The 11,111-nt window shown below is 37.5% G+C and overlaps 2 protein-coding genes across 2 annotated transcripts; one reads left to right on the top strand and one right to left on the bottom strand.

Moving 5' to 3' along the window:
• Positions 1–2,358: 2,358 nt before the first annotated feature.
• LOC146638087 (uncharacterized) lies at positions 2,359–4,040 on the top strand. Its single transcript, XM_085360097.1, has 6 exons — positions 2,359–2,401; positions 2,668–2,997; positions 3,111–3,473; positions 3,559–3,693; positions 3,783–3,826; positions 3,906–4,040. Exons 1-6 carry the CDS (start codon positions 2,359–2,361, stop codon positions 4,038–4,040), a joined length of 1,050 nt encoding a protein of 349 aa, XP_085216223.1.
• A 4,473-nt stretch (positions 4,041–8,513) lies between these two features.
• On the bottom strand, positions 8,514–10,319 carry LOC146638086 (uncharacterized). The gene is made up of 4 exons (XM_085374575.1): positions 9,935–10,319; positions 9,464–9,808; positions 8,741–8,854; positions 8,514–8,518 (listed from the first exon to the last, which is right to left on the bottom strand). Exons 1-4 carry the CDS (start codon positions 10,317–10,319, stop codon positions 8,514–8,516), a joined length of 849 nt encoding a protein of 282 aa, XP_085230701.1.
• Positions 10,320–11,111: the final 792 nt, after the last annotated feature.

Below are 11,111 nucleotides of genomic sequence, written 5' to 3'. Positions count from 1 at the left end.
CACGACACAATAAACTATAATAAGCAACGTGTCAATCAAAAGACAGCCCCGCTCTAAAGCAAAATGACTTACTGTTCAACATCATTCTGAAGTGGAACATAATTTAAAATAAATGACAAACAGGCTGTTCTGTTTGTCATACACTTATATAGACATTCCTACTCCTTTTTTTCTCCATTCCTCTCCTCACATCCAACCAATCATGGAGGATGGATGCCCCACCCACCTGACCTTGTTAAAAGGGAGATTTTCTCTAGCATTGCCACCAAGTGCTTGCTCATAGGTAGGGATGGGTATCGGTGTCCGGTGCCATGATGGCACCGGTTCTGACATAAACGGTAGTAACCAGACCGAAAAGCAGCGCACATTTCGGTGCTTTATTTCGGTGCTTTTTTTTCCTGAGCTGTGATACACTTCTAGCCAATCATTTTAAGTTTCCGAGGATAGTAGGCGGGTCCAGGTACGAACGTTCTTTTAGAGCAGAGCTACAGATTAAAAATGCCCAAGGCGAAGCGGTCAAAAGTCTGGCTGTACTTCACAGCAAAATATGCAAACTCAGCAGCAACAAGTGCTTTAAGCTGATACTGTGATACTGTCAAAGGAGGTAACACCTCGAATCCGATGAAACACCTGGCGACGCATAGCGTTTTTTTTTAAAAGCCGAGAAATGCGCCGTATTTGATAGCTTGCTGCGAGACCTCACACCGAGCACATCTACTGCAGGTGGGTTGGCTGTTATGCAACATCCCCCAAAAACACGAAGAAGAGAGTCCTGGCCCCTAGCCCTGCCAGTGTAGCAGAAATGATGATGGATGATGATGCAGCAGCAGCCGTTCTTTTCTGCGTGAGTAGTTTAATGTTGTTCGTGTGTAATTTACGTTGAGTAGGCTAACCACGTTATTACATTAATGCACGTAAGGTGAGCTAGCAAACATCATCATAGCTACATGCGGCTCTCTTCTTGTTTGATGGCAGATACTCCCTTCACCCTGGCCAAAAAGGCTAAAATGACCAAAGAAGAAGTGGAAAACAGTTAAACATGAGAGGTTTTTGGACAAAGTTTGTGTTTTTTCCATTGTTTAAGCACTGCTTCCAGCCAAGAGTGATACCATATATGCCCCATAGCTGCAGAAAAGGCTAACATTGTTATCTTTTTACAAACAACATCTGAACATGAGAGGTTTTCGGACCAATTTTGTGTTCTCCATTCTTTAAGCACCGGTTTGAGCACCGTTTGAGCACCGGCACCGTTTCAAAAGTACCGATTTGGCACCGGTATCGGATAAAACCTAGACGATACCCATCCCTACTCATAGGTGATTGCCTGGTCTTTGGTGTTTTCTCTGTATTACTGTCAGGCCTTTAATGTAAAGCAACTTGAGGCAACTGTTTTGATTTGACACTATGTTAATAGAACTGAATGGAAATTGAACTGCTGTGAGGCAGACTTCCTTCAGTAAGAAAACCGTAAGAGAAAAAAAAGTATTCTACAGCGTTAACACTTGTGGACTGGAGAAAGCTGTTAAACTATAGTCCTCAAAACAAGTGATACAGAGACTGTAAAGTTTCGGTTTACTTACAGATGCTGTATGTGTTAAGAAGGCACATTTGGTTCAACCACAGGACTAACAGTGGAGAACGCATGCAATTTTTTTTCATAAAAGGCTACTATGATCAGTACATGGGTGGGTATTTCCCTATTTCTCAGGAAATCAAAAATGAAAATCAAACGTGATACAAGTTAAAAAGAGTAACAAAACTTTACAGAACAATTGTGTAAAACCCAGTGCTCCAGAAAAAAATGATGCACTGATTTACAGTTACAAATAATGTATATGTATATAAAAATTAAATACCTTAATACCGTTTATTGATTTTCATCAGATGCAACAAGCAAGTCATTTTAGAGTTGATATTTGAAAACAGTTAATACAGCAAATGACCTCTACCTTTTGCACAGAAGCGCTATTTAAATTGTGAATGTGAGCATACTGAGCCTTTAGCCTTATAAAGGCAACAAATTCATTACTTTATTTATCTGTAAATTTCTGCAGGATCACAACTCCTCAGAACTGTTGACTAAATATTTTACCTGTCACCTCAGCTTTTTCACTTAAGCTATATTCTCTGTTTACATAATTATTATTATGCCATATATTTATGAACATATTAGATTATTAAAATATTTATGCTGAAGTTTGACCTGTTTGAGCAAACCACAAAAACCTCCAAAGGCATGTTGCACAATGCAGGAAATGAAAGCAGCTACCAAGTGGCTTCTTTTGACAGTCGGGACTATCACATCAATCTTGCATCACTCACTTAAAAACCAAAGCCCACATCACAAAAAGCATCAAGATGTTGCATTTATGGATTATACTGACTCTGCTTCGTCAAGGATGTAAGTGCAATCTACCTATGTCCCATTTTAGCGTTTTGTGGAGGTTTTACCCATTTGTCATTTTTTGTATTAAAATAATTCAATTTGCCTTCCAGTTGCAAGTAATGCACTTACGCTTTGCCTCTGGATATGCTGTTTCATAAGATTGATGATGTATATGCATGTACAGATTTTTTTCTTCTATTTTTCTTTCCCAAATCTACAATATTATGATTCTTATCTAATTGCATTTATATAATCTACATATCTGTTGTGCTTTCCTACAGCTGCTCTACTCCCAGTGACTAAATGTCAACTTGGCAACTCAGTGACCTTCACATGTTGGTTCCCTGATTTGGAGTATAGTAACACACGAGTCAAGTGGTACAAACAGAACATTGGTGGCAGCCTTAAACTAATTACAACGTTGATGAAAGCTACTGAAAAGCCAACATTTGAACGAGGCTTTCCTCAGTCACGATTTGATGCAAACAGCACACAAGTAATGAGCATGCTGACCATTTTTTCGACTGTCCGAGAAGATGAAGCACTCTATCATTGTGCAGCCTCCACCTGGAGTAAAGATCATTGGAATGCAACCTACTTGTCTCTGAATGGTAATGATGTCTTTTCATTGTTTTGGTTTTGTTTTAACCTTCATTACATTCTTTATATGCGTTAACCCTTTGCAGCCCTTTTTCAAGTTCCATATTATTATCATTTTTTATAGAAAACACTCAGTCAAACTACACTGTTGTTCAGTTGCCAGCAGGAAGTGATCCAGTTCAGCCAGGAGACTCAGTGACTCTCCAGTGTTCGGTCATCTCTAGTTCTGGCAACAGTTCTTGTCCTGATGAACACAGTGTCCACTGGTTTGGTGCTGGATCAGATAAATCTTTGGCGAACATCATTTACACTGATGGTAAAGGATCCGATGAATGTAACAAGAAACCTGAGTCAACCTCGTCTTCAAAAAGCTGTGTGTATCGACTCTCTAAGAACATCACCTCCTCAGATACTGAGACTTATTATTGTGCTCTGGTCATTTGTGGGGAAGTTATTTTTGGGAATGGAACAAAACTCAATATTAGAGGTGAGTTTGACACATGCTGATGATACTGTTGCTCTTAATTAGAAGTTAAAAAAATGTGATTAATTATTTTTTTTTCTTCTGTCAGAAACCAGCTTGGGGACCTTTGGTGGTTTATTGAAAGACAATACAATTCTTCTGTTGTGTGCTGTGTTGGTCATAAGTGTGATGGCAATTGGTATTCTTATTTACATCATCAAGTATAACAAGTGTGACTGCAATGGTAATATTACTTATGTCATATATCACAATTACTGTCACAAATACTAATTTAATATTAATTTTGATTCATTTATTTTTATTCTTTTCTAGCTTCTAATTCCCTGCAAGAAAGTATTGAAAAAAGAAACGTGAAGGTAAGGTAAACTCATCAAAAATAAGTAATTATTCTTTGTTATAACACTGACCGTTTCATTTCCCCCCACATTTCTCCAGAGAGAAAAGGACACATGCATTTACTCTGCTGTCATATTTACAACGATAAAAACTGACAGTGCTAGAAAAAGAAATACAAAAGCACTGGAGCGAGAAAGGATCTATGCAGCCGTCAAGGCTTTTGGAATGGATTAACCGACACTGGAAGTAATTGCCATCAGCTAATTATTAATGTTTTAGGTAAATGTTCTTATGAATGTGGCTCGACTCATCATTGCCCTTGATGCATCCATCACTCCATGTTTGTGTTTTGTAATATACAAAGTCACTGCATCCAGAAAATAATGTAATTGTGAGCCCACTTATAAATCTTGATTCATTATTTTCATGGTTTTTTGAAACTTGTAATTGAGGTTTGTGACCACTAACCACAAGACATTCATTTAGGATGATGACAGTCATAGTCGACGATGAACAATCCACTGGGTACTACCCGTTGTAACAGACCGGTTGCAAGTGCCTTCTGAGGGTTGATGGCAGTTTGTGGTAAAATAATTCCCATTTGTGCTCACAGTAAAAATTGAGATTTTGCAACATGTTGGCTGCAGCTCTGAGGCAAAACCTTTACATTGAGAGGTGAAACTTCTCCATTTACAGTATGTATCACACTTTTTCAAGTTTTTCTGTCACTTGGCTAGTAGCTAGCAAGTGTTTGCAGATAAATGGAAAAAACTAGAGACAACTGTGCTAGGAACCAAAGCAATCATAATGAGGTTTTTTGTTGCAGCACTTTGTCTTTCTTCATCTTTTCTCATTCTGATACTTTTTGTCACATTTATTTTGCCTAGAAATCATCTGACTTACAAGTGGCAAATTTAACATGTGATTAAAGTCCCAGTTTGGTATTTTGGTTGTTTTTATTGTTAATTGTACAAAACCAAGTTATGTTGCTGATTCATCAGGCTGAACAGGAAAATGTACCAAATGAAACGAAACTTACAGGTCTGTTGCATCATCTGGCTGCTATAAGAAAGTTAAACCCCACATAGGAAGCTTCGATAGTATGTGTGTAGGTAAAATAAAGGTTAAAAGTTAATGTCACTTTTTCCAAATTGTTTTTGATAAGGTTGTACTAATGTTATATTTGGCCAGAAGTGTGAGGTGTGAATTTTAATTAACTCTAATATAGTATATTACGGGTCAGGAGCATTACAGCCTGTAGATGGCACTAAAAGGACTATAACCATGTAACATCATAAAACACAAAAACAGCTCACCCAAAATATGACGAAGCAGCCGCAGCCATCAGTTGTTGATATGCACATTAATGCTTGCTACATGACAGACCTCAATCACTTCATTGATCGTCCACAGTTACACAAAAAAATGCAATACTGATATAGTACTGAGTTGCTGAGTGAAGTGATGTTATTACTTCTGCTGTAGTGTAAGGTCAAGTTGTATTTAGCCATTTATAGGAATGCATTTTAGGTTGTACAATTAATTTTACAAAAGCCACTTTATTATAAGCTAACACAGCATTAACAGCATAAAAATGTGTAATGTAATGTTTTCAACAACTCACATGCTGAAATTTGTCGTAGGATTAACTTCAAATATAATAAACATTAACAACCAAATATTTGATTAAAAATAACCACCATAAAGAAATATAGGCTGTCTTTTCCTTGCAAATCCTGCTCTGCCTACTAAGATGTTTGAGACAATGCGTGATTATATGGTCTCACAGCAGAGTACACACACTCCTGTGGTGACTCTTTCATCTTGTTCTTCTTCACTCGATTTCTTGAGGAGAAATTCAGTGCTACATAGTTTACTGCGTCTGACTCACCATCCTGTGAATAACAATTATGTAGTTTTTATTTTAGTAAAACAAAACAAAAACAAGGCTTCTGTCAACATACTTGTCAGCCTGGCTGAAGAAAACATTTACATTGACTATGGCAGATAAAATTAACTAAATATGATGCAGTGATTATTATGAGACGACATATGATTGAAGAAAGGAGAAAAAAATTATTGCGCTTTAGCTAAGGCCTCCATCACTCAGCCTGAGAGACCAGTCAGCGAACCTAAGGCAAACTTCGATCACTAGGGTACTTCCCCGACTGTTCAGCGATGTAAAAGTGGTTTCAAAGCTAGTGCCTCACCACAAACCTCCTTGTGATTGCTTTGGTTGCCATCTTTGGTTACTTACTAAATTACTGCCTTATTGTTGCAGTCAACATGCTTTAGAAAGCGCAACTTTCATGCAAATTGTGTGCTGACCAAAGCAATAGAGATTGAAAATGTGACGTCATTCAGGGGTAAAACCGCAAAGGATTCTGGGAACTCGTGGCAAGAGGTACTAGCGCACGCAGGCTTTCAATTGAAATTACATTACACAGCGATACAAAGAAACATAAAAAATGGCAAGAAGCTGTTGTATTATTAACTGCAATAGCCGGTCGCATGACAGCCACGGGAAGCCGACGGGTAAAGAGATCGGTTGTTATCGGATTACGTCGTTGAAGAGAAATTGTTCGAGCCATGTTTCCGAAGTAACAAAGATGCGACGGATGGCCTGGATTGCAGCCATTCAAAGACCAAATATAACGTCCCAGAACACTCCAGCTCACAGGTTAGTCTGCTCCAAGCATTCCCACAAAGGTCAGAGTTTTGTAGTAGTTAATGCGTCATTTTTCTTAACATAATTGGTGATATAGGTTACAAGCAAGTCTGGCGCTGAACACAAATGGTCGCTCTTTTGTTTATTGTGCATAAATAGTGACTTGTCCTGACACAATATTGCGTTTGGCTTCTGTTATTATGGTACATTGACAAAAACATATACTTTTATTCACAGGATAAAACAGGTTTTTGTATCACTAATTGCCCAGTACGATTACAGCATACAGTATTATTGTCGCTGCTACATTTCTGTATTATTTATTATTAGAAATTATTTCCACTACTAATTAATTACCGTTGAGCTTAAAGGTCCTATTAATAAACGGTTAACGAATGTGTAGTTATGAAGACGATTTGTGAGACTGGTAAACTTATGATACGTACGATGGTCTTTCGTTCTACACGGTGCATTTCAAGGTCCTGCACCCATCCGTCGGTAAACTGTACCTGGGCTTGTTGCAGTGACCTGAAGTTACTAAACTTCACGAGTGTATGCACTCACTCCAAGAACCGTATAATTATAAATATGAGCGTGGTGAAAGTTGGGCAGCACGCTAACGTCTTTTGTCCCTCTGTGTGCTCGTACGGGTCTAAACCTTTCACTTGTTTGATTTTTTTCCTCGTATCTTTTCTTTGACTTTTCATTAAGTCTGTCTTTGTACGGACCGACATTGTTCTCCTTCGTTTTGTACATAACTTTTTTGGGGGACAAAGAAAAAGCAAGAAGGTATTGGAACCGGAGAATGAACGTTTTGCGGTGCTGCAACTGCTTGCATTTGAGGCGGTACTTGGATTGTTTTGCCACGAGTTCCCGGCATGCAATGCGCGAGTATCACGTGGTCTGTCAATCTCTATTGCAAGGAGGTTTTCTTTGTGACCAGTTTCACCTCGTGTTTGGCAACAACTTCCGGCAATGACTCACAAATCAGACAGGGAATATACATTTTCCCTAGCAACCAGTGGTTTGCCACAGGGTCACCAACTGGTTTTAGGTCTATGTATCTGGGGCTCAAGTCAACGCTGCCATATTAAAATTCAGAGACAAAATGTTGAATTGTAATGTGCGAAAAAGTAGAATATTTACCACGACATTTAAATGGTCCAAAGTTGACAAGTTATTTTCTGAAATGTGAGAAGGATTCTTTGTCCCTGCTGAGAAAACCAAAAAGATTCAGAAAGTCAAAGTTGGGAATATGATTTGTGTTCCTTTTGTAATATGTCATCCTTATATTAACAATAAATCTAATTTCAAGTACAGACACCTGAACTTGCATTTAGAGGTGAAGTATCTAGTTAAATATGGAACTGAAATAAAAGTTGTACTTATTGTGTGTTCAGTAAAATCACATTTCACATTTCAAGGCAGACAACCAGAGTGTTACACATTAAAATATATAGCCAAAGTAAAAATGACACTAAAATCCAATCAAATAAAGCACATTGTCTACACAGCATTCAAAGACAGTATATAAGATCAGATAAAATCATATACTGTAAGGTTAAAATAGCAATAGAATAAAAGCAGACCTAAAAATCCAGTAATCTAAAAAGATGTCACAATGCAAAGGACAACAAATTTGTTTTTAATAAATATTAATTTAAATGTGCATGACATCTAAGCTGTGTGCACATGGAGACATAGATTATTCAGCATGGGCAGATTAATTTCAGATACTCAATATACCAAGAATTACCTAAAGAAGTGTCTCCAGGTTTGATGCTGTTATATATAATAAAGTAGAAGTGATCACATTGAAATTAAAATTGTCAATTGAATATAATAATACCATTGCTATAAGTACAATAGACTGCTTTCTAATCTACATTCACTGGCAGCAAACTCAAACCACATATAAAAGTATATTCATGCATTTTCTGTAACACTAGCTGAACTGTAAATACTTGTTACAACACGATGCATGCAAGTTTTTTGTGTTTTACTGCATGGCTACAGTCAGTAGTTAATCTTACAGCTCACTAGGCTGCAAAAGAAAAGAAAAAGGTTAAGGATATCTTAACTGGTCCCCATTTACCAGTTCTCTGTATTTAGTCCGCGGTATGCATGAGGAGAAACTTTCCAACAGCGTAAATCATTCAAATTCCAAGGTTAAAATGCATCTGGTTCCAAAAATTGAAGGAAAATTCATACAAAACACCATGGAAACATTTTTAGTTACTCAAGTAATGTAATGAAATGCACGTACCTTTGCCATTTTTAAACCCTCTCTGACTTTTGCAGAATACAAAGATGATATTCACAGTCACACTAAAGGCCAATAACACACCTAGTGCAAGGACAACCGGGTCAAGTTTTGCTTCTGGAAAAGACACACATGATATTTATGATTATTCACGCCAGATTTGAAGAAATCATAACATAAAACTTGCTGAAAAATGTTCAGTAGTGAACCCCAAAATACTTTTCACATCAAAGTCAAAGTAAACTTTCTTGTTATCTCTGCAACATACAGAACAGTATATAGAGAGACGAGACGACGAGGATCCAGTTCCATTCAGTGCAAAGGAGAGCAATAAATATAAGAAGAGTAATAAAGAAAGAAATATACACTTTAAGACTGAGCCAAAGGTAAAAACATAAAAAATTGATATTTTTGGCTGCAAAACAATTTTTTGAGAACATTTTATTGAGTGAGTATTACAAATAGGAAATGATTTATTCTTTATAAAATGTTTAAATACATGATGCAGTAGTTATTTACCAGCCAAAGAGACTAGAACAGCTAATAAAAATGCAGCCAATGATGATATATTTTATCACACTAGAGTTGGCCTGGTATATGTCCATATTGCTGATATATAAGAAGTTTAATGCATTTATATTTCCCTTGAAAACATTTAAGATCTACCCAGTTATTGACTAAAATGTCATGATTTTAAGAGATTTAAGATCTGACATTAAAACATACTTGTCTCCACTTGAGTTCCTTCACCAAACACGATCTCTCCACATGTGACCACTGCACAGTAGTAGATCCCAGCATCAGAGGAGTTCTGAATAGTTTTGGACAGACTGTGGACACAACGCCGTCCCTCTTGTTTTTGACTGTAGTTTCTGTGAGTGTAAATAATCGTGGCGTGGGATTGTCCTGATCCTGCTCTGAACCAGTACACTCTGTGTTCATCTGGGCACTCGCTTCTGTTCTCGTTGTTATTGGAGAAAAGTGAACACTGGAGAGTCACGGAGCTGCCTGGGTGGACTGACACTGCCTCCGGAGTTTGTTTCACGTAAACTGATTTCTGCTCACTGTGACCTGGGTTGTTTAGTAAAAAGCAGTGATAATGGAATTAAAATATTTAAAAATATAATACCAGGTTTCCTCAAAGCATTTGTGATTACTAAGTGAGGTAGAAAAAAATGAACATATCACATAGTTTACCATTTACAGCCAAGTAGACGCTTGTATTAAAGGTCTGTGAATAAGCTGATCCATACTGACAGAAATATGTTGCTTCATCCTCTTTTTGGACATTTCTCATGGAAAGAAAATACAGAGTCTGCCCCTCTGATACTGAGAAACGACCGTTGTTAAATTCTTCACTCAGTGTTTGTTTTGTGTAAGATCCTGTAGCAACTGTCTGGATCATATATCCTGGAGATTGCTTAAACCAGTGAACAAATTTGCCGTCCTTCTCTGTAACCGGACACTGCAAAGTAACATTTTTACCAACTTCAACTTCAATCAAAGGGATCTGGTGGGCAGCCTCTGCACTTTGAATCAGAGCTGAAGAAACAAGACAAAAAGAGACAAAACCAGTAAACATTACAAATCTTCCCTCTTAAATACTATTGTCTTTACATTATACTGCACCTGTTAAAATCTGTGTAAACAACACTAGATCATCTTGTACTTACCTATTGTAGTAAAAAGAATCAAAGCAGTCTGTACTCCAATCATTGTGGTGAAACACGCTTGTGTTGCACGGTTGGTGCCTTCCTACCCAAATGAAGGTTTACTCACAAGATCATCAAAGTGTACAAAGTGGAAATCATCATGATTGGCTGAAACACAGAAAATGCACTCCTCCAAGGTTCAGCAAATCCATGATCCATTTTGAGTTACTCTTAGACGCATATGTACAATTAGCTAGTGTTTTCTTTTATTTTGTCAGTTGTGACATGATAAGGTTGCAACTTAGATTTTGTTTATTGTGACAGTGATCATCATAATGTTGTTTAACCCTGACTGCAACATTTTCAGTAGTGCTGTGCAATACTGCATATTTTGGTAATGATCTGATACCAAGTAAACATAAAGCCGGTATTTTTGATACAAATGCTAGTACCAATACTTTAAACCTATAAAGGCAGTTTATGAAGGGGAGAGCAGTGTGTCATGATTCATGAGTTAAATTATCATCAAATTCTGAACAGATTTTAACAACCACTAAATAACAGTGATTTTTACTTTCCAGCAGCCCGATCTGGCGGGGAGGTGTGGGAAGCCAGATCGGGCGCCCCCTTTCCGGCTCTCCTCTCTGCTCTCTCCTATCTAGTCCCTTTTGTCTTACTTCTCTCTATCACCTTTTCTATCCCTTTGAAGAAGTGAGGCTCCA

The sequence above is a fragment of the Diplotaxodon limnothrissa genome, linkage group LG2 (assembly GCF_057381915.1).
Source record: "Diplotaxodon limnothrissa isolate DT_005_m linkage group LG2, D_limnothrissa_male_GT1.1, whole genome shotgun sequence".
Classification (NCBI taxonomy): Eukaryota; Metazoa; Chordata; class Actinopteri; order Cichliformes; family Cichlidae; genus Diplotaxodon; species Diplotaxodon limnothrissa.
The sequence above is the reverse complement of the archived record's forward strand: the minus strand, read 5'-3'. Positions and strand labels throughout refer to the sequence as shown.